Below are 22,224 nucleotides of genomic sequence, written 5' to 3'. Positions count from 1 at the left end.
TGTCCATCACCGCCTTCACCACCACCTCCGTGGTGGCCGCGCTCTCACCGACGACCACCACACACCGCTTGGTCCCACTCGCCATGCAGTAGAGCATGCGCATGGCATCGTTGTCGGACTTGTTGGGGTGCCTGCTGCTTGGGTGACCAGAACCTAGTGTAGGAGAGCTCATTGCGTGGCCGCTGGATGGTATCGTCGTGTTCGGTTGATGCTCCGGTGACGACGACGATGAGACGGCCTTCTCAATGTTGGCCTTGACCTAGGAGCTGGAGAAGCTAGCCTCGCGCATGACGTCGAGGATGGAGATGATGAGCTGCTCAATGTCGACATTGGCGGCGAGCACCGGCTGCGGCGGTTGTCCCTGTGCCTGCCCTCATTCCACGAGGCATGGCGCTGGTGTGCCTACGCGCGCTTGAACGCGGCGACGAGCGCGTTGGACAGCATGGGTGTGTGCTGCTTCCCATGCCCGCCATGGTGGAGGGGTGGGGGTGGAACATGACGGCGACGGTGGGGGCCGACTGTGGGGAGGCGGTTGAGCGCGACGTTGAAGCAGAGCTCAAGCGCCTTGCACTGCAGAGGGTGGGAGTGGGAGCGGAGGCAGGCGGCGCGGAGGAGCCCCGCCACCGAGAGCATGGCGCTAGCAACATGGAGCAGGGTCACCTGAGCGTGGCCGCGCCGCTGGGCCAGGGCCACGCCCTGCCGCACCACGGCCAGCGCCTGCTGCACCGCGCAGCCGCCGGCTCGCATCCTGCGCTTGCTTGCTTGTTGCTCCTGCTGGCTTTGCTTAGATGTCCGTCCTCGGCAACTAATGGAATTCGGGAGCAACGTGCAGGCGCAGGTGCCTGGCTGGACTAGATCCTCTTGCTTGTTACCTGTGGTGCCTGGCCGTCAAGTTCCCTAGCGTCCCAGCGGGGACCGCCCCCGGGAGCGTCGCCTCGGGGAGCCGCAGCACCACCACGCGGCCGTTCTCGCGGGAGACCCCGTCCACGAGCGCGTCCGCGGCGTCCGAGGCGTTCCACGCTAGGCGCCGTCCCACGGCGTCACGAAACTCTAGGAGCGCCCACGCATCGCTCGCGAGGTCGTCGGCCCCCGCCCGCGCCGCGACGACGAGCAGGAACATGGGGAGCGCGGAATGGAGGCACAAGAGAAAGAGAGAGAGAGAAAGTTTAGGTGACTGACAAACGGATCCACTGTAGGGTAAAATGGTTATTTAACATGTCTGTTTGACACCGTTAAATAGAAAAAACGGACGGAATAGCTTGGAGAGCAAACAAGTTTAGAACGATAGCACTCGTGGGAGCTCAACTTTTTAATGGCTTGTATATAATTTCAAACTTTTTTAATGGCACATAGGTAAAAGCCCTTTTTTTTTAAGTGTGGAAACGCCGTGGTGTTGTGCGGTGGGGGCGTGCGACGAATTGATGCCGGCCATAAAGCCCAGTCCGTGGATGGGCCTACAGATGCTCCCAACCAGACAGACACAGCCCACCACGCGAACGAACGCGGAAGGTTGGACGGACCGTGGCCAGTGCGCTACAGCCCAACAGGTTGGGCCGGTGAGACGGTACGCGCCCCCAGGGCAGGAAGGATGGTCCACGAGAAGACGACAGCGGTAGCTAAAACGGAGCCGTCAGTGTCTGCACGACTGCACCTCCCTCTTTTCCACCTCCTCCATCCACCCGACTCGGCGGCCTCCGCTCATCCGCCCGTTCTTCGCCGGCCGCAGACCGGTCTGAGGATCCAGGAACCGCTTCTCCCCCCCAGGTACTCGCTTGGTTCTTGCAGCCTGTGCCATCGTCTGATTTTAGTTCAGCTGTCTGGATGAAGTGTGGTTGTTTGATCCCCATAGACATGCTCCCGCTCGTCCCGGACTCAACCTGAAGTGAGAATCTTGATAGGATTTCTCGGTGACTTTGTTTGGATTTGTGCGGTGCCTAGTATAAAGTTTCTTTGTGGCTCTTGTTAGTTGGTCGGTTGGCTGGTCAGCTCTGCTCCGTCAGTGCACCTGGTATGTGTATGTTCAGGTGATGTTCTTCCGGTTTCTCATAGAGTCATAGGGGTCAATCTTGGTTAAGCTTTTGTGGCGCCTTCTTGGACTGATGGGTGGTGACCAAGATAGCTTTATTTTTGGATAGTCCTTTACTTGTACAGGGTCTCTTATTTGTTGGTGTGGATGTAATCAGAAGCCTGCCCACTACTGCAATTTGATCTCCTCTAGTTTAGATCAGTTATAACCTTTTCTGACCGAGTGATTGACATTAGATTCTTATGGTATGCTCATTTTGTTGATCTGTGTGGCACTGTTTTTAGACTGTAGTGCCAATTACACAGTACCATACTTGTCTAGCCTAACTGTAGTTGTAGGAAGACAGGGAGTTGAGTTATGCTCTTTAGTTACAAAGGGAGGGCACTGCTTGGCTCCTTGGGCATATATTCAGCAAATAATCTGGCACAACTGAAATTTGTTTTTCAGATTCACTTTGCTTTAGGTTACTAATGTGAGAAAGAGAGCTTGAAAATTGCAATCACTTTGTCTTTCACACAAGCGTGGTACAATGCATTTCTGTTTGTAGGAGCATTTTTAGCATGCTGGGCAACTTCCTTGGGTCCCTTTTGCTAAGGGAAGGGCATACAACAGACATTGTCTGCTATTTGTCCACCATTGATTAAATAGACTACACAGGCTGTTAGTTTTTTTTCCTGCACACTTAAAATTTTATTTATTATCTGATGCATCTTGTTCCAAAGTTTGTACATTTGTCTTTGGCACCTGGCATTCGGTGTATGTCACAAGCGAATTTTAATGATTTATCTTTATGTTGAACTAGGCATGAAAGCATGTATGCTTAACCTTCATTTTCTGTTTGATAGCCTTATGGCAGACAAAAGTGATGGACCAATTGGGAGGCTCCCAGAACATGTTATCGTAGAAATATTCATTCGTTTACCGGTCTATGAGTGGGTGCAATTAGCATGTGTCAACAAGCATTGGGCAAGCATATTCCAAGGAGAATACATGTGGCAAACTGCTATTGCAAGGAACTGGCCGTCTGCTGGTCTCCGAAAACGCTGGCCTGGTCCAATTCCTAGAGGTTCTGCTAGGAGGTGAGTTCTGTAATATAATGTTGTTGTGTCCTACTGTCCTCTCCTAAATGTTGGTGTTGAAAACAGTCAAACTACTGCCAAATGCTGCTCTCTCTAGTTTCCATGAATTCCTGAATTCTGTTCCTTGCATTATTAGATTACATGTCCTTTGAATTTAATTTAGGCAATTTCACTTTGAAGTGAAGTATAACGCAATAAGCTAGCATGTTCTCCCATTCAGAAAAAAAAAGTAAAAGAAAACAAAGAAGAACTGGCTTATGCAATACATACTCGCTAGAACAGAATTCAGAACTGGGGAGTCGTTCTCTTGGGATATCATCTAGCTCTAGTGTCTTTAACATCCAATGAAAATTGTTTCTTGGGTCCTTTTAGGAGATTTCAAGCACTGTATGTCAGTGAGAACTTAGTACCATCTGGTGGGGAGATTGATGAGCTTGTTGGTCATACTTATCTCTACTTAAAAGAACAGCTTGAGCGCCATACCATGCCTCCTTCCAGCATACTTCATGGCACCATCATTGGTGAGGTTTTCTGTTCCAACTTGCACAAGAGTGAAGTTCATCTGTATTTTTTTTTTAGTGACAGTGCGCTTCCAGTGTTTAATGATGATAGTGGATTAGTGGTCAAAAGCATGCTCCAAAGATAAAAAGAAAATGGTATCCTGCAATGAAATCATACCAACTAGTGGAATATTTTGATAGAATATGTCTGGTGCCATAAGAAGAGTTAATGTATAAGCATACTTCAGTGTGCTTTTAAGACAGTATTTATCTGCTCCAGTCTAAGGTATGCTGGATGGATTCTCGAGCAAATGAGGTGTTCATGGGCTATATGTACACCACAGCTTATTAGCAACTGCAGGTGTTTTAGGGTTGTGAGGACAGGACATCACTTGGCATTCATGTCCCTTCCCCTGTCATATAGGCTCATTGAGTTCTCTTATAGGCCATAGCTGCTTCAGTGGAAATATTGGAGTTCACAATACTTCTCTGTACTTAATAGTTAAGATAATCCTCCCAGAGGATTGCTCATACTCATGCTTATGCTAACTCTGAATTAACATGCCTTTCCTTCTCCTCTGTACAGATCAGTTCATTGCTTGTGGTAATACAGGAGAAAAGGCCCATGATCTTGCTTCAAAAATATGGCTTGCAGTCATTGACAGCTTGGAAGAAAACCAGCAAACTTTCGTGCTGTTAAAACGCATTGCACAAGAAGGAGAAGTAAGATAATTTTGTTTGCATTTTCTTTAACTCGCAAAAAACAATACCCACTCTTTCCCAGTTACAATGGACACAGGCATAAAATTCCCTAGAAGTACTACTCTGATGCATGGTGATGTTCATGTTTTATTTTTTTTTAACGTAGATGTTCATGTTTTAGTACTGGCATAATAGTATGATAAGGCGTATCATAGACAACTTATGGTTGTTTGGATATGCTAGTATTCATAGCAGATCACTTATGTACTCCTTTCATGTGCAGTTTTTCCTTCCATTCCCATACTCCAGATCATATAAGGTACTGTGGAGGGTGTTTGACAAGCTGTTCACCGACTTCCGTGACTGTTTCAGTGGGGCTGAGTACCATGATGCTCTATCAACTGCTAAGTCTAGGTTTCAGCCGGTGCCTTCTGCATGGCTTGGCCATTAATGCACTGTTGTTGCTCCTGTTGTGCACTTTACAAGTATCATAGGGCAAGGCCTGATGCCATAGAGTGGCAATTCCAGTGGACGATTCATGTACATGTAGCATCTTGACAGCTTTCAAGAGCATTAAACTGTTGTTTGAGGGGGAAACTGGGAATACTCGTGTTCTTGTAAGTCCTTGAAGCTCCTTTGATACAACTCGCCACCTGTACAGTTAGTTCAGTGTATACTGCACTTTCAGCAATACTTGGTTTCTATATTTTGAGCTTCCAATAGTACTGCTGGTTTGTTTTTTCAGAATAATTTGCCGGATTGTTCTCTCATCTGCTTATAGGCAATCTTGTGTTTGATGTAAGTAAAAGTTCTGGTGGAGTACATCATTCTTATTTCCACATTGTTTTATGCTGAATGATTTACAGTCTTTTGAAGGTAGATTGATTGCAAAAAAAAAGTATATTTGGGCATCCACTGTATTTTATACTGTAGGGTTCATTACTACTGGAATAGTGCAATCCAGATGTAGCGGTGTACACTACTATACCGGGTCCTTGCCTTTCCTTTTATGGCAAAGCACAGTAATCTATCTATTAAATGCAAGCATGTCTTCACGAAACAAGGTAAAGGTCGAAAAAAACGGAACAGCCAAGACAACTTGCCGTCACAAAACGAAAATCCTGTGCACCATTCTTCTTTCCAGCGCACTTCACATGCAATGCAACGGTGCATGCTAGCTTGTGCAACAGATCATCCCCCAAATCACGCTCGCGGCATGAGGACAGTCCATAACGACCTTCTCGCAATGTCCCCAGCCTGTCGCAAGTTACGGACGACTATAAGTACTTCCACACTCCACAATCATCGCGCCTCCGTCCGTGCATGCACCATCGCCGATCGCCGTCCTCCCCAGGCCAAGCCAAAGCTCCAGCAATGGCGAGGTCTCCCCTGCTTCTCGTGCTGCTGGCTGCCGTCTGGATAAGCGGCGCGGCCCTAGCGCGTGCCGAGCCGATGCTCGAGAGGTTCGAGCAGTGGATGGGCAGGCATGGCCGGCTGTACGCCGACGCGGGGGAGAAGCAGAGGCGGCTCGAGGTGTACCGGAGGAACGTTGAGCTGGTTGAGTCGTTCAACTCCATGAGCAACGGCGGGTACAAGCTGGCTGACAACAAGTTCGCCGACCTGACGAACGAGGAGTTCAGGGCCAAGATGCTGGGCTTCGGACGGCCTCACGGCAGAGCCGGGCACACCACGACGCCGAGCACCGTGGCTTGTGTTTGTATTCTGTTTCTCTGAAACTACGAGCTTGCATTGTCAGTAATAACAGCATCACAGCAATCATTGACTGTAGCCGTCGAAAGTTTCTCAGCTATGTTTTCCCATGATGTTTGTGCTGGTTATAGATTGGAAGTGGACTGGGTCAAGGTTATTCTGAACTACCGAAAAGCGTCGATTGGCGAGAGAAAGGAGCTGTCGCGCCGGTGAAGAACCAGGGGGAGTGTGGTGAGTGGTAGTATCAGTGAAAAAATGATCTGAAGGATGATGGATGCGACGCCTGTTTTTGGTGAGATTTTGCGTGTCTGCAGGTTCTTGCTGGGCGTTCTCTGCCGTTGCGGCCATCGAGGGCATCAACCAGATCAAGAACGGGAAGCTGGTGTCCCTGTCAGAGCAGGAGCTGGTGGACTGCGACACCAAGGCCGTCGGCTGCGCCGGTGGATACATGAGCTGGGCCTTTGAGTTCGTCATGAAGAACGGTGGCCTCACCACCGAACGGAACTACCCTTACCAAGGTACGTACATGGAAACTGGAAAGCTCATGCTCTTCCATTTCACTGCACCAAGAGATCAAGGATTTGCATTTCTAGCTCCACGTTCGTTGCGTTCGCGTGCAGGGATGAACGGCGCCTGCCAGACGCCGAAGCTGAAGGAGAGCGCGGTGAGCATCTCCGGGTACGTGAACGTGACGGCCAGCAGCGAGACGGACCTCCTGCGGGCCGCCGCGGCGCAGCCGGTGTCCGTGGCCGTGGACGCCGGCAGCTTCGTGTGGCAGCTCTACGGCGGAGGGGTGTTCACGGGGCCCTGCACTGCCGACCTGAACCACGGCGTCACGGTGGTCGGGTATGGCGAGACCCAGGGGGGGGACACGGACGGCGACGGCAGCGGCGTGCCCGGGCAGAAGTACTGGATCGTCAAGAACTCGTGGGGGGCCGAGTGGGGCGACGCCGGCTACATCCTCGTGCAGCGCGAGGCCAGCGTCGCGTCCGGCCTCTGCGGCATCGCTCTGCTCCCGAGCTACCCGGTCATGTGAGCCGGCTGCCAGAGTTGAGAACTGCAGCTCTAAGAACAATCAATCATGATGTTGGCCATCTTTTGAACAAAGGGCGTTCGTCTTTTCGGATAAGATGCAGTTTTATCTTGGCGATCGATAAGCAGCCCGATCGGCTGTGGCTGGCCGGCCAGCCCCCTCACATGGATACTATTCACATAAACCAGCCTGCACTAATTCTCTCTCACATAAACGAACCAGCAACGATACGAACCAGCCAACCGATCAAGCTGAGATTACTGGTAAACATTAAGATCCCGTCAAAAAACTGGCAGATTCCATGAGCAGAAGAAACCTGGCAGATTCCATGAGCAGAAGAAATCACAACAGGACTGCTAAAACAACGCTCTTAAATATCAGGAGAAGAAAAAGGGCGTACCCAGTGCAGAGAGCTCCCACTCTGTGCGGGGTCTGAGAAAAGATATCAGTGGCAAGCCTTACCCTCTCGCCTGTGTAATGCGAGAAGACTGCGACTCGAACCAGGGACCTTCCGGTCACAAGCGGTAAGACTACCGCTTGCACCAGGCCCGCCCTTCCGCTCTTAAATATCAGGAGAAGAAAGTTACAGAATTACATCTTTTCTACTTATATAAGTATCACAACACCAAAGTTCTTGTGAACCTAGGTCTCCAGTTTCTAAGGGTGTTATCGTAGCCAGTTATAAATAATACAATTTGAAATGTGTAAAATTCCTGGTCCAAACAGGCTACAACAAAAACTGGAAGACGCGAGTATTACTTCCCATAAGCCACCATTCATGTCATTTCTTCAGCAATTGTTTCAACACATCTTCTGCATGCCGCTCCATCTTAGGTAGAGCCCAGTCATGCTGGATGATATCCAGGCTGTCTTTCTCTGCACCCAAACTCTGGAAATAGCCAATCAAAAAAAAGGTAAGGTCTCAATCTTGTCAAGTCACAAGTTCAGAACAGATAATTATATTGACACAGATATAGACATGTGAAATAAACAAACAAAATGCAGTAATCGTACATATCAAGAAATCTGCTCTGGGTAACTACGGCAGCAAGACACCAACAACTAAGTGAAGAATAAAAACAACAACGAAAACTTCCAAGTTCATAAAATAGATATCTCAAGATGCAAAAGATGCCAAAAGCTGGACATAGGAGCCATCAAGTTCTTGCAGTATCAGATGTTTGACACCAGAGCAAGAGGAAATCAGCTACAATTTCCCCTGTACAATAGGATCCTTGGAGCAACGTTCGTAGGAGGTTGATGATTGACTGTAATTGCATACCATAACGACTAGCCATACATGCAACTCAAAATTCATTCACAAATACTCCACCTAACCACAAACTTCTATGTAAGATTAATTAATCTAGTTTTTAAGAATGCTGAATTAAATACGAGACTGGCAAATAAAAAAAATGAAGGACTAAATGCTAAGCAGAGCTGTTTTTGTTTCCTTTGAATGTGAAAATAAGTGGTGTGTGATGTACCATGCATCATCATGTATCAATCAGGAACAAGCACCAAGAATTTGCATAAATAACAGAGAGCATCTTACCATTGTTGGGTTAAATCCAAATCCACCGCCCATTTGCATCATTTTTTGTGCATCATCAGTTGCTGCACATCCAGGCAAAGATAATCAAACCACCAGGCAATGCAAAACAATAAATAAACACCACTAACAAGTTTTCCAGAGATAAAGGTGAGTATCATTACCATTTTCTTCACCAAGGATCAGACTGAAAAGACCCCTCAAGCCGAATAAATTGAGGAAATACCTATCAATAACAGCAAACGTTAGAGATCATACAGCTCCTAGTCACTATCATCAAGGTAATTCCTTGACACAAAGATAATAATTCTATACATACCATGAACGGCTGCTGACATAGCTGACATCAACAGTGCTCAGGTCAATCCCATTTTGCAGCATTCCCCTGAATCTCTGAGTCAACGGAAAGGGGATTTTCGCTGAAAAGAGATTGGCATATATGTGAGCATGCTTCAACTACATACAATTGGAGATAAGACATGATAACAAAACAGCAAAAGCAAATAATACACATGGGTATATGGCCCTGTTCGTTTCTCTTATAATCCGTACTTTTCAGCTTGTTTTTTCAGCCAGAACAGTGTTTTTCTCTCACAACAAATCAGCCAGAACAGTGTTTGTCTGCTCTATTACGTGAAATCTGCTAACTACTAATTTCATCAAAAGTATTTAATTCTTAACAATGCATCTCTAAGTTTTATTGGGATCACAAGCCAGGAATTGAAAAGTGCTAGATTGAGAACGTGACAATAAAATAGCATTTTACCCTATCATTTTCAATTTAAAAGTGAAAAGAAATGGCGACTTCAGAACATAGTTTTGGTATCAGGTTTCTTCCAAAGATTGCAAATTGCCATACCAAAATGTGTTAAAAAATATCATTTTCATCATCTATTGATGATACCATAAGATAAAGTTGAGGTGTGTTTATATACAATAACTTTGCAGAGACTCGAAAGGTAGAATTGAGCTTCTGGAATTAACAGAGGTGATCTTATAATAGCATGGAATTGGAATTAATATGAGGATTAAACTTGTAGCTGAGATATGAGAAGATCAGGTATCCCAAATCATATATATATTAAGCAAATATGGACATACCTGCAACAAAACCTGAAAAGAAAAAGTTCACCCATGCAAATGTCAGTGTCTGCAAAAAGACAAAACAGCATGTTAATATAAGGTAGAATGCCACACAGATAGCCAACTATACTGCAACACAAATAAATCAATGTGCAGAACATAGGACCTGAGGAACTATCATGGATAGATTCTTCTTCATCATGTCCATGGCCATGTTTGGATCTGAAAACATGGCTGCCTGAGCCTTCTGCGCCTCTTCCTTTGGAACATGAAGTAATCCATTTTCCTACAATCACTAGATATTGTAAGCACAATATACACTAGACTACTGGAGAAGTCATGTGGAATAGTCCAATCAGTGTTTCAAATCATAATAACTAAGCATCATCAGGACCACCGTGGCAATTATACAGCTTTGTGATTCCTGTTACCACACCTATTGTTTGTGCACACTCTATCATCACTAAACAGGGTAAGCTGAACAGTTTCCCTGATCCTTTCTTAATTGACCTTGGTGAACTTGAATTAAGATTACCTCGTTGGTGTAATAAACCTTGCGTGCCTTGAAAGCCTTGGCCGGGATGAACTGCGCGTTGGTCCTCAGGTTCCTCGCCCTGATGACCACCTGCCTGCAGATCGCAAAACCATCACGTCAGCTAGTAAATCAACAGCTGAGCACCGGCAGCTTAAGGTCACAACCTCCCATACACTCGCAGATGCAAATTTGACTATAAACTAAGCCCCAAACGAGGTTCCTGGATCTAGATCGCTCGGATCCAACGAACCCTCCAAGAGAACCGGGGAACAGATCGGGAGGGAATTGACGTGGGGAGAAGAGAAGTGCCATACCCTTCCTTAACGAGCTTGGGGTCGGGAGACGGGGAGGTCGCCGGGGAGCGCATGAGCTTGGAGACAAAGTAGCGGAGCACGCCGATGAGGACCATAACCACGGAGAGCGGGATCAGGACCCAGTCTCGGATCGCCGTGTCCAGCACCAGCTCCTCCGCCATCGCCGCCGGTAGTGTAGGCGCTAGCTGCGCGGCCGATGGCGGCGTCGAGCGGAGAGCAGCGGACGGCAGCGAGCTCGCCGGGTAGGGTGCGGTCTGTGTGCGTGGGCACACGTGCGGCGGTGCGAGTGCGGATCGATGGGCCGAGGCTGAGGTGACGACTATTAGAAAAGGAGAAGTCTTCGGTCTTCCGATTCGGTTAAGAAACGAAGGTGGTTCATTGGGTCGGGTAGGTTGAGGCCCATTTAGAGGTAATTGAACCGCTGAAAATAGGCCCATGCTGCATGTATCACGAGCACCCTTTCTTTTCCATTTTTTTCCCTTTTCGAGAACCCTTTACAATTCTCTTTCTCCAATAATAGGAGGGGAAAAAAACACCACTCAGTTCCTCAAAAGAAAGGGGGAGCAGTTCATCCGCTTACCCTTTCCCAACAGCGCGCAGCAGCAAGCCCACGCTGCCACGCATGGGCAACCACCGTGCCACTGTAAGTGACGCCGTAGCCAATGCGCGTGCCCGCAACGGGGTTGCCCGCCACCGCGAGGTTCCTTCGTCACCAAAGAAGTTGTCGCGGCGACCGCGCCGCTCTGCTCCTTCAAGCGACCAAGCACGCAGGCGAGAGCTCCTCCGGAAGCCAAGTGCGTCACCGCTCCGCCTCCGCGCGCGCCGCGTCGTACGTGCGCATGGACGGACGGGCCGCCGCGCCACACGGGCGACCGAACGCGTGGGCGAGCTGAGCCAGCACGTCGTGCGAACGGGCCAAGAGAGAGGCCATGTTGGCATGTTGCCACCGTGCCCCGACCCCCGACCCTTGAGGAAGGCCATAGGCAGCCATGCCGATCCAGGCTGCAAGACAGACGCTGAGAGAAGAGGGAGATGATGTAGACCCGAAGGTGATCCCTTCCACATTAACGAAGAGAGAAAAATGGAAATATATTCAGGTAACATGAAGTACAAACTATTCTATATCTTTGGGATACTCCTATACTTACCAACTGGAAAATCATCGCCCGATCGATAGCCGAGTCCGTAGCGTATTCCAGTATCCCCCGCGCCTATTTGTTACTTGTATCACCTTTCTGTTTCTTTGCAAGTTCAGTTTTCACGTCCCCTCAAAAAAAAAGTTCAGTTTTCACGTCGATCCCTACGCTACGAACATCTAGGACCCCGGCCGAACGCCCCAAACCCATAAACCCTCGCTCGCCGCCATGTCGGAGGTTGAACCTGATCTATGGTTATCTTGGGGCATTGGACAACTCGTACGATGGTTTGCCTATTTTTTGTCCTATACATTCAAATATTCGTGACTTGGTAAACACAGTGAAAATTCATAGTATTGTTTCAATTTTAAGCAATTGACATTTGTTTATTTGTTGTTTAAGATTGGTTTGTAGTTTTTGTCTGCACGCACACACACACACATGCATGCATGCATAAAATCCAGGCTAGCTAGTGAGTAATTGTACTGGTCAGGAGCTTTTTGTTGCAGCAGTAACTAATAATATAATTTCTCATCTAGATGATGATTAAGTCTCGGTTGCTTGATCTCCTTAGCAACTCGACAATAGAACATAAAATCTACATGCAGAAACCATTACTGTATCATGGCATGCCTTGAGGTTAAGTGTGAGTTTTATTAAGTCTTCATGGCTGTCGAGGTTGACTTTTGTTTATGAAACTCATGGACCGCATGTTCATCTTACACAATTGTATAGATTCAAATAAAATTTAGTTGTGTGGCTTTCAGGCAATGCTGAAATGTTATTTGTATCTCTGTCTAATGTTTTATGGAGGTTTGTTGTCTTATTAATGATCTGCAATTTTTATATGTTACCAGGTAGGGGGGTTTTGCAATTTACGGTCCTTATAGGAGCTGCTATGATTAACCTCATCATCTACACGTTATGGGCAGCCATGAGGCAGTACCAAGTCACCACCTACTGCCCCTTCCTGATCAACCACGTCCTCATGTTTTTGTTCTACTTGATTATTCAGGTTCTCTTTCCTTTCATAATGTTTTGAACAGTTCCTTACCTGCCTGATGATGCGTTTCTATCTCACTCAGTATATTTGGGTCCTGCCAGGCCTACTGTCCCCTGGGGAGCTTCAACGTGACCTTCGGGTGCTTCTTCGCCATGATGTTCGCTGTGTTCATCGTCCATGACATACCCCTGTTGATCGAGCGCCACTCATACAATGAACACATCTTCACTGCCATATCGTTGTACCCAGACCTCATCAACCTTCCCGTCTCTTATTGTCTGGCACCCTGTAAACGATATTGTTAGTTGTACAAATGTGCCCAATGGTTATAATCTTAATATTAGACCTGTATAAGGTACCTTGTACTGCATGTATCTCTGCACAAGGCAGTTACGTCAACGCTAACCACTAACACTAACGCTAATCATTTGTTTCCGAGTTGTTTGTTTTCAATTGGTTGTAGGAACAATGAAGATATTCAAGGGAGTCCACATCCACTTCTCGACGAGCTCCATCTAAGCTTGGACAGCTACACCAATGGTGATGACATAGCATAACCAGAGAAGAGACACTTAGCGGTTCCACTTATATAGGATACATAGATATAGATTAGGAGTTCATGAAATCCGTTTCTTAACTTAACAAAAATCAATCAGATATTCAGAATCGATTACGCAACAAATGCTTCCACTCAGCCAAAAAGATAAACTCATCCTATCTACCCATTCGGCACAGGCGGGATTCCAAAACTGAAAATGGATCAGAAATCCCAGCAAAGGAGCAAACTCATCTACGGCACCGCTTCCATTGAAAAAAAAAAGTTTGCTAAGCGTCCCTGTCAACCAGAAGAATATCCTTCCATGTCTCGTAGAACACCCAGGTGATGCCGGAATTCTGCATGACCTTCAGGCAGCTCGCCCCCCACCCACGGTAAAGCCCCAGGAACCCCTCCTCCCGGATGTTAACAGCTTGTTCGCTAAGCACGCCGCTTGTCCCTGTCAGCCAGAAGAATATCCTTCCATGTCTCGTAGAACACCCAGGTGATGCCGGAATTCGGCATGACCTTCAGGCAGCTCGCCCCCCACCCACGGTAAAGCCCCAGGAACCCCTCCTCCCAGATCACCTCTGACAAAGCAGCAATCATGTTAGGCGGGCACTTCCCCTGCAGAGCGCCGACCATCAGCCGCTTCCTTGCTACTTCCAGCGGGAAGCTGATTGTGCTTGCAGTGAGACCTGTGTATCCAAAAGTAAAATGTCAGTCCTATTTGCTCAGACTCCAAGTTATCATGAAACGGAATGGCCCTGACTTTTCTATCTCGTTGTCAATTTAAGACAAAATGTTGAAGTACTAAGCCACAGGTGACTGACTGAAACTAGATGCAATGAGATGCTGATTCATTTACCTGAAAGAGCCCCAATAATTAGAAGCTCAGGGTGACTCAAAGATGACTTCTTATGCAAGCGGCAGTAAGAGGTCTTGATTGTATCATACATAAAAAAGTAGCATGTGCTGTAAGGAAGCATGCCAATTAGTGTTGGACAGAGCCCAGCATAGAGACCACCTATACCATCAGCCCGATAGATCTTGCTGAAGGCAAGGCTAATGCTTGGATAAACCTCTCGATTGATAGTCAAGCGATCCTGTGAGAACATCAATAATGTGACATTAAGTAACAATGCAATAAGACTTTCACAGTTGAATATACGGATGAAGAACTAGCGCTATCTGTCAACAAGGGCTCAATTTAGCAATTACCTTGATAACTTCGAGAGGATGGCATGCCAATGTGCCAGCTATTCCAGCAGCAGCACCGGCAATAGCGACCGGAGACAAGAAGTGAAGTGGAAGCTCGATTTTCAGATTACCAAGTTGTATCTTTGGGCATCCATCCTCTTTCCATTTCTCTTGAGCTTCTGTCATGCTCCTCTTGACACATTCAAATGTTCCGAGTTCAACTGCTTGTGTTGGAATAATGCGGAGCATGTTGATTGTATTTCCTGCCCAAAGCCCTTGCCACCCATTTTGTTCAATGATCTCCACCAAACTACCAAAAATATGCGTAGATCCTACTCCTACAACCATTCTTGTCCTGAAATTAGTACACAATGGCATATGTGACCATTCCTTTTGCTTTAATCAATAGATAATTATGAAAATATTTGTATGATGTTGAAACAAATCAGCCAACAGCATTTGTTGAACTACATGTTTCAACAACACAGGATCTGCTTGGTTTCTTGGCTCAGCCAGACAATTGCTGGCCTAGCCTAACTAGGCAAGGATACCTGTTTGGTATGCATAGAGAAAACTAGCTATGCCAGGCGAGCTTACCTCCGCTGGCAAGAAAATCCTTGACAGCCTGGGCAAGCCAAATTGGCTCTCCTGCGCAGACAAGGCGAGCGCGTCGAGTGAACAAAAGCACGCGAGCAAGGAAGAAAAGGCGGGACGCGTCTGCTCACCGCTCTCCGCCTCTTCTCAACTCGCAGAACACAGGTACTCCCTCTCGGGCTCTCTGCTCCTCTCTGTGTTCTCCCCATGACCCCATCTGTTTTTCCCCTTCTAATCCCTTCTCTCTGTAAAATCACTAATCAGGTTGATTGGATTGGTGCACTCTGTCCTCCACATCTAGGATTTGGGGGCCATCTCTGCACAATCGCAGATTACGGCCGGCTGCCCTTCCTGAGAGGTAACTCAAGTTGCATTTCTCCTCCATTTTTTTTTGCGATTTGATGCACAGATTCTTTCCTTGTACTTACAAACTTGTATTTCCCTTCAAGACTTTTGTGATTTGATGCACAGATCTATTTTTCCATATAGTTGAAGGGTACTAAGATTTGGGGGTGGAAACTTTTCTTTTAGTGGAAAAGCCTGAAAGTAGTAGCAAGCACAACTCAATAGCGCATTTCGTGGTAGGACAAATAAGTACAATGCAGTTCAGTCTGTACTAGAGGCTTAATTTTTGGACGAAATAGGAGAGACCAATGATATTCCTGCTTTGAGACTATTAGCTTTTAGGATGAATTCATGCTTTTTTATTTCCCATGCAAGAGCAACTAAAGAACTGATTTTATTGTTCATATAGATGGACAACACTTCAGATTTCCGTAGGAAACTGGCTTTTATGGTTGCATCTATGGTGGCAAATTGGACAGTCATCTGTTACCTACACAATAAAAGTGGTCCTGTAAGGTACTCTATTTTGGAGAAAAATAGGGACATGATGGCTTACCTAAAGAAATTATATTGCGGCCAAGATTCAGACACTACTAATCTTCTTAGAATGAGTAAAGATGTCTTCTTCAATCTATGCACAAAGTTACACCCTGTTCGCTTGATCGTATCAGCCATGCTTATCAGCCATGATACACCTCGTGACACTTGGCACTGCTCAGTTGAGGAACAAGTAGCCACATTTCTTCAAACAGTTGGCCATAAGAAAAAGAACAGGGACAAAAAGTTTCATTTTTCAAGATCTACTGAAACTATTAGTAGATATTTCAACGAAGTTCTGTATGCTATTGGCCAACTTGGACCTGAGATACTTAGACATAGATCAACAGATGTACTCTCCAAAATCCAAAACAACACAAGATTCTACCCATATTTTGAGGTATGCTTCACCATTTCTAATAAAATAAAAACACACGATTGGTTAAGTAACAAATCAATTTATATAAGTGCTAACTTCTCTGATTTATACAAACTATTGCATTGGTGCTATCGACAGAACCCATATCCCCTGCAATGTTCCAGTAATTATGGCAGATCGTTTTCGTGGTAGAAAACCATTCACAACCCAAAATGTCCGAGTAGCTGTTGATTTTGATTTGTTGTTCACATATGTGAGTGCTGGTTGGGAAGGTTCAGCACATGACTCTACTGTCTTGAGACACTCCCTGGATCACCCAAATGGGCTCCGTGTTCCAGAAGGTTTGGTTGCTCCTTTCGATGCATTTGTGCATACAACAAATCATATGTTAGGTAAGTATTATCTCGCAGATGCTGGATATGCTGCAATGCTGGGATTTTTAACACCATATCCCCAAGTTCGTTACCATTTAGGCCTCAGACCCCACAAGAACTTTTCAATTTGTGACACTCTTCTTTGCGCGCCACTGTTGAGAGAGCATTTGGTACCTTGAAGAACAGATTCAAAGTACTCATGAGTAGACCATTCTACCCCTTTCCTTCACAAGGGTTGTCATAGCACGCTGCATACTTCACAATTGGATTTTGCAAAATGGTGGAGCTGACCAGTTCGTATACACTGAACAATTATGGAGAGAGTTATATCCTCGTTCAAACCGTTTCCGTCAACACACTGGAGCAGAACAAAGGCAAATGACAGCTTAGGGATGTTATTGCTAATAAAATGATTGAGAATAGGCATTTAGTTATTAGAGATAATGCTTGAGATATTAGTTTCATTTGTACTACTATTATTGTGCCTTTATTGTATCAGAAAATTAAGACTATTATTTGGATGTAATGTGAGATGTATGTTGCTTTGGGACCATATTTAAAAATTATCTGTACTACGGTTCTTATTATTCTTGCAAATTTAAGTATGTCATTTGTAGGAATGTCTGGGAACAGTGTGATGTGGCAGCAAAAGGAAGTGGAGGATCTCCTTCTATACCACAAGGAGAAAATCCAAGAGTCAGGGAGGGCCTTTGTTCTAAGGGAGGCCCATCATGAAGAGTGTGCTCGAAGGCTTAATGAAAAGTATGGTACCAACTTCACATGGAAACAAACCTACAACAACTCAACAAGTACCATAAGCTCAAAGCAGAATGGAAGCTGATCATGGAGGCAAACTCTGCTAATGGTGCTAGTTTTGATGATATTCAAAAGAAGATAATCCATGATGATGTAGAGGTTGTCAAGATGAAAGCAGTAAGTATACATGTTAAATATCATTGTGACATAAATTACAGTTGCAAACTGGATTGTATCTTAATTTTTTTTTCTTTTGTGTAAATGTAGAATGGTGACAAGAGAGCCAAGTACTACAATGTTCCAATTCCCTTGTTTGATGAGATGGAGTTTGTATTCACTGGAAAACATGCTACTGGAGAGTTTAGTGTTCTTCAAGTACCATTTGATCGCCCAGCAAGGCAAGAGGATGATCTCATTGGGAATGTCAAAGCAGCTGAAGAAGTAGTGAATCTGGATATTGATCCATCTCAGCACTATGATTCTGATACCCTCCTAGAGTATGATAGTCCAAACTCAGTAGGTTCTAAGCGCAAACCTGAACAAAAGGAGAAGAAAGGAAAGTGGCCTAAGCAAGCTGATGAGAATATGAGATGGTTCATGAAATTGCTGGTTCCATGCAGGCTATGTCAGAAAACAATGCGCTTTACTCATGTCACTGATCCAAATGAGAGTATTTACAAAGCCATCGATGCCATGGAGGAATATCCTTTGCTGGTACAGCTTGGTTTACAGACTTATCTTGCTGAAAATCGTCACATTGCTAGCATGTTGAAGGGGCGCCCGGAGGAAGCTGTCAAGCAATGGGTGGCACGATGGGTCTTGGATCACTATCTTGTGTGATTGTTATTTGAAGCTTAAGTCTACTGATGACTCATCGGTATTTGCAGTAGTGTCTAACTATATACGGCAAGTTGCATATTTTGGCCTCATATAAATATATGTGTATGGCATGCTATATATTTTGGTATTATGTAACTACACTTGCAGCACTGTGTACTTGGGCCATATGCAAGTATGGCAGATGTCATATTTTGGCCATATGAAATTGTTGGTGGTAAAGATTGCAATGGAGTTGCAAGTTTCCTTTGATTTGAAATGTTCTTGTACTGTTAACTCTTGAACAATTAACTTTGCAAATATTTAGTGTTAAAGCTGAAGTCTTCTTGTATATTAAATGGATGGTGGTAACCTCACCTAAAAGGGTAAAGTGCTGAGTGGCAGCTATTGGGGCAAGGGTTCCAAACAAGCGTGACAGTAACCTGGACAGCAAAAACAAGCTTCTAGCAACGTTACCAAACAGATTGCCAAGAAATCTTGCTCATCCTGACAAAACTACCAAACAACCCTCTTGGCACAGCTAACCTTGCCAAGCAAGGCATTTTGCCCATCCAAGCAAGGCAAGATGGTCGGGCCTGGTGCAAGCGGTAGAGTCTTACCGCCTGTGACCGGAAGGTCCCGGGTTCGAGTCGCGGTCTCCTCGCATTGCACAGGCGAGGGTAAGGCTTGCCACTAACACCCTTCCCCAGACCCCGCACAGAGCGGGAGCTCTCTGCACTGGCTACGCCCTTTAAGCAAGGCAAGATGCCAGTGAAAGAACCAAGCAGACCCACAGTTGAAATAACCTGCAAATTTTTAAAAATAATATCTGCTGTGCGCAAAACAAAATAATATATTTATACATGACAAGAAACTCCTCCCTTTTCACTGATACTCCCTTCATCCTTATTCAAAATTTGTCCCAAATTATAAAGGATTTTAGGTTAATTAACTCCTCCTCACTTATAACGCCCCCAGGCCCCAATCACATGCTTACCTACCATTAATGTCTATTGTCAACCAAACCACTAGGCTCCAAATACGGCAAGCACAATATCTCTCCATGATTAACAGAGGTTGCATTTGTCATTTGTTTCACCCCAAAAATTGTCCTAGAATTCTTAGCATACCTTATATTTCAGGATAGAGGGAGTATAGAGCTTTGGTTATATGCAGCAGTAATATAATGAGAAACTGCATGGAGAGAGAGAAAGAGTTGTTTTCCAAATTGGATGTGTAAGCGGCCCAATACCAGAAACATCTCTAGCACATCACTAAGGTAGTGCTCTGGAGAAACTAAGTAATTTGTGAATTATCGGTATATGTCATCTTATAGAACAAAGCATCATGCAAAAGATAAATGTGCTATGGGTAATTATCAGGTTGGTGGCATATCTCATCTATGAAGTCCATCATAAGAAGCAATGAAAACCAAGCTTAAAGTTTCAACGTTGAGCAAACTAGCTGTAGGATTTGCATCTAGAGTTGTAATGCGTAAATAAATTAACTGGCCAAGTGCAAAGGTTAAAGGTAGAGATAAAAGTTAGTGACTACCTAATAGTCTCTAGAGGGGCAAGAATAGCCTTTGACATAGCACCAGCTAGTGCTCCACTGGCAAATTCTCTGGACTCTCTGCTCTCCAAAATAGTCTGCAGTGAATTGGATAAAAGGGAAGGCCTTAAATAATCCGTCAAAAATCATCACTAGCTTCAAAGTAAATTCATAAGGCATCTATGAGAATAGAAATCGAAGCAACTTCTCTACGGAAAGTCTACCTGCAACTGCAAGTGCTTTGGCATTGTATGGTTGTCAATGTACTAAAGAATGAAAAGGGCAAGGGGAACAGAGACAACTGATTTTTTATGAGTAAACATCTTCCAAGTATGTGGATGAAGACCACAGAAGGCATGAACAGAGAAGGACAGATACCATGCCATCTGTGAAAGAGACATTTTGTCCAGACCTGTAACGGATATCTCAAACCAAACCATACCTTTTTCTAACTTGGCTTAACATATGTTTATTCCGTTTGATTTCTGGAAGCCTGTTTGACCTTCTCTTCAAGGTTTTCAATCTTAACCAGCTAGTATGGGTGTAAAGAGTATGTAGAGTAAAAGTTATTTCGCTTAGCCAGTGAGTAGAAAATATTAGTATTTCCAACTGTAGCCTACGTTTGGGATTCGATAAACAACTATCGACCTAGGTTGAGGAAAAAACAGAAAAAAGGAAAGGTGCACGCGCATGGATTGTATGCACGATGTGGTCCTAACTCCTAAAGATAATATAGCATCATCCATACCTTAATTGTTGCACATCAATGGAAATTTAACAGAAGGCCTATGACTCAGAAAAGAATAAAATGGAAACGATTATTTGGATGAAGCCACCGAGATGAATGTAAGCATAAAAGGTACTGTAGGTGTAGAACCGTAGAAGCACAGTCCATATCGACAGGAACAGGAGGCACCTACAGTTCACAAGACTAGTTGGAAGCTGAACTGGGCCAAAACTCTGCAACGAGGCGGCATCTGAGATGACCAAAAGCATCTTCACCGCAGCAAGTTTTACTTGCAAAAACGGTGGGAGAAGATCTCCCTAGATCAAACACAGTTCGCATACTTAGCACTTTAGCAGCAAAAAAAAAAAAGGCATGCCCTTGTGACAACGTAGGAATCTGAAACTCTCTGACGAGTGACGAATCATCGCATCAAAAGCCTAAAACTCCACGCAACCAATGGGGGAAGCACAGTACGCCAGTTTCAATTAGTTCAGAAAAAAAAATAACTGGCCAAAATCGAAAGCCGCGTCCCTTCCATCGCTCCAGAAACATGGCAACCACGTAAAATCAGGTGGGGATTTCCTTACCCTCACGGCCCCTCCGACGTCCGGTAGCCTGACGCCGATGGCCTCCGCGACCTTGGCGCTGTCGAGGCCGTCGTCCATAGGCAGCTCCATGACGAGCAGTTCCTTGTAGCCGCCCCCGCCTCCTGCCCCCGCGCCGGGGCCGGCGAAGCCCACGCTAGCGAACGATAGCTTCCCGCCGCCGCCCGGCGCATCCTGGTAGCCCATGGCGGCGCCGGCGCGTGACCGCTTCCCTCGCGGTGCTGCTTTTGGATTTTGGGGGTAGAGGTGTTAATAACGGGGATGCAGGGTGGCGAGTGCAAACGTTGTCCCAGCCGCGCACAGCGCACTGCTTTGCTTTGCGGTCCCGGGTGGGCAGGTGATGCGTGAATCACTAACCTGTGGGGGGTGCGATCGCAAAAGAGACGAAGCAAAGAGTGTGCACGACTGTTTTGGGCAGGGGTGCGAATGTTCGGGTTCCTCCCGAGTCCCGAGGCCCGACTCCCACGTACGGGGTACGGCTGCGCAACTCGCCTCAGAGTATAATGTTAATGGGAATTTCGTTTCGGTGTTTCCAACGATACTCATCGTCTAGAATTATTTGTTAAATTATTTGTGATGGTAAATAAATCCGCCTCCTCTAATATATAGTTTCAATTTTATTGTTTCATATGTAAATACATGTAGCATTTACGTGTGACATAGGATTAGCTGATTGCTGGATGAAACAAAATTGCTCCTCAACTCTAGGCTGGAACATTTTCTAAGTTTTGGAAAGAGTGTTCACCGGTTTTAGGTGAAACTCCTCTCATTTCTGGTCTCTACAAATTTAGTGATGTGCCATTGTTTATGTGGCATCCGATTAATTAAACGAAAAAGAAACACTAACCTTACAACATCCGTATCATTTAGGCATTCTTTGGATCCACTGGCTAATATAAGTAGTACTATCTCAATACAAATATTGTTATACCCCTGAAGTGTTGTCTATTTTCGATGTTGGTGGAAGCTCGTCGGTGTCGGCGACTGAAGGTAGGTCGTTGCGGGTGCGGCCGCCTAGAGGAACTTCAGGTGTGGGCGTGGCCTCCTGGAGGAACTCTGGTGGCGGGCACGGACATGAGGAGGAACTCCAGCGGCAGTAGCGGCCGTCGGTAGGTTATCCTCACCTCCTCAG

General features: G+C 45.7%; 4 protein-coding genes and 1 pseudogene across 8 annotated transcripts; 3 read left to right on the top strand and 2 right to left on the bottom strand.

Annotated features, from left to right (window-relative positions):
• Positions 1-1,643: 1,643 nt before the first annotated feature.
• On the top strand, positions 1,644-5,048 carry LOC136549962 (uncharacterized). Of its 2 annotated transcripts, XM_066541395.1 has the most exons (6): positions 1,662-1,764; positions 1,850-2,008; positions 2,872-3,105; positions 3,478-3,626; positions 4,192-4,328; positions 4,591-5,048. In XM_066541395.1, the coding sequence occupies exons 3-6, from the start codon at positions 2,876-2,878 to the stop codon at positions 4,756-4,758; spliced, it is 684 nt and encodes a 227-aa protein (XP_066397492.1). In that variant the 5' UTR covers positions 1,662-1,764; positions 1,850-2,008; positions 2,872-2,875; the 3' UTR covers positions 4,759-5,048. The 2 variants fall into 2 exon arrangements, with proteins under 2 accessions (XP_066397491.1, XP_066397492.1); XM_066541394.1 differs by lacking the exon at positions 1,850-2,008 and having other exon boundaries at positions 1,644-1,764.
• A 567-nt stretch (positions 5,049-5,615) lies between these two features.
• Positions 5,616-7,146, top strand: LOC136549959 (senescence-specific cysteine protease SAG12-like). The gene is made up of 4 exons (XM_066541392.1): positions 5,616-6,020; positions 6,149-6,248; positions 6,332-6,535; positions 6,638-7,146. The coding sequence occupies exons 1-4, from the start codon at positions 5,631-5,633 to the stop codon at positions 7,051-7,053; spliced, it is 1,110 nt and encodes a 369-aa protein (XP_066397489.1). The 5' UTR covers positions 5,616-5,630; the 3' UTR covers positions 7,054-7,146.
• A 487-nt stretch (positions 7,147-7,633) lies between these two features.
• LOC136549961 (uncharacterized) lies at positions 7,634-10,865 on the bottom strand. Its single transcript, XM_066541393.1, has 8 exons — positions 10,535-10,865; positions 10,221-10,314; positions 9,852-9,971; positions 9,704-9,752; positions 8,922-9,021; positions 8,767-8,828; positions 8,606-8,667; positions 7,634-7,939 (listed from the first exon to the last, which is right to left on the bottom strand). The coding sequence occupies exons 1-8, from the start codon at positions 10,693-10,695 to the stop codon at positions 7,832-7,834; spliced, it is 756 nt and encodes a 251-aa protein (XP_066397490.1). The 5' UTR covers positions 10,696-10,865; the 3' UTR covers positions 7,634-7,831.
• Positions 10,866-13,282: 2,417 nt separating this feature from the next.
• Positions 13,283-21,550, bottom strand: LOC136549958 (probable mitochondrial adenine nucleotide transporter BTL1). 4 transcript variants are annotated; one of them, XM_066541391.1, is made up of 7 exons: positions 21,075-21,188; positions 17,773-17,928; positions 16,812-16,995; positions 15,904-16,058; positions 14,430-14,763; positions 14,077-14,314; positions 13,283-13,906 (listed from the first exon to the last, which is right to left on the bottom strand). In XM_066541391.1, the coding sequence occupies exons 3-7, from the start codon at positions 16,836-16,838 to the stop codon at positions 13,650-13,652; spliced, it is 1,011 nt and encodes a 336-aa protein (XP_066397488.1). In that variant the 5' UTR covers positions 16,839-16,995; positions 17,773-17,928; positions 21,075-21,188; the 3' UTR covers positions 13,283-13,649. The 4 variants fall into 4 exon arrangements, with proteins under 4 accessions (XP_066397488.1, XP_066397486.1, XP_066397487.1 ...); XM_066541389.1 differs by lacking the exon at positions 17,773-17,928 and adding an exon at positions 19,764-19,858 and having other exon boundaries at positions 21,075-21,119; XM_066541390.1 differs by lacking the exon at positions 21,075-21,188 and adding an exon at positions 19,764-19,858.
• Positions 15,006-18,823, top strand: LOC136549960 (uncharacterized; annotated as a pseudogene).
• Positions 21,551-22,224: the final 674 nt, after the last annotated feature.

Source organism: Miscanthus floridulus, chromosome 4 (genome assembly GCF_019320115.1).
Source record: "Miscanthus floridulus cultivar M001 chromosome 4, ASM1932011v1, whole genome shotgun sequence".
Taxonomy (NCBI): domain Eukaryota; kingdom Viridiplantae; phylum Streptophyta; class Magnoliopsida; order Poales; family Poaceae; genus Miscanthus; species Miscanthus floridulus.
This window is presented reverse-complemented; position numbering and strand designations above follow the sequence as displayed.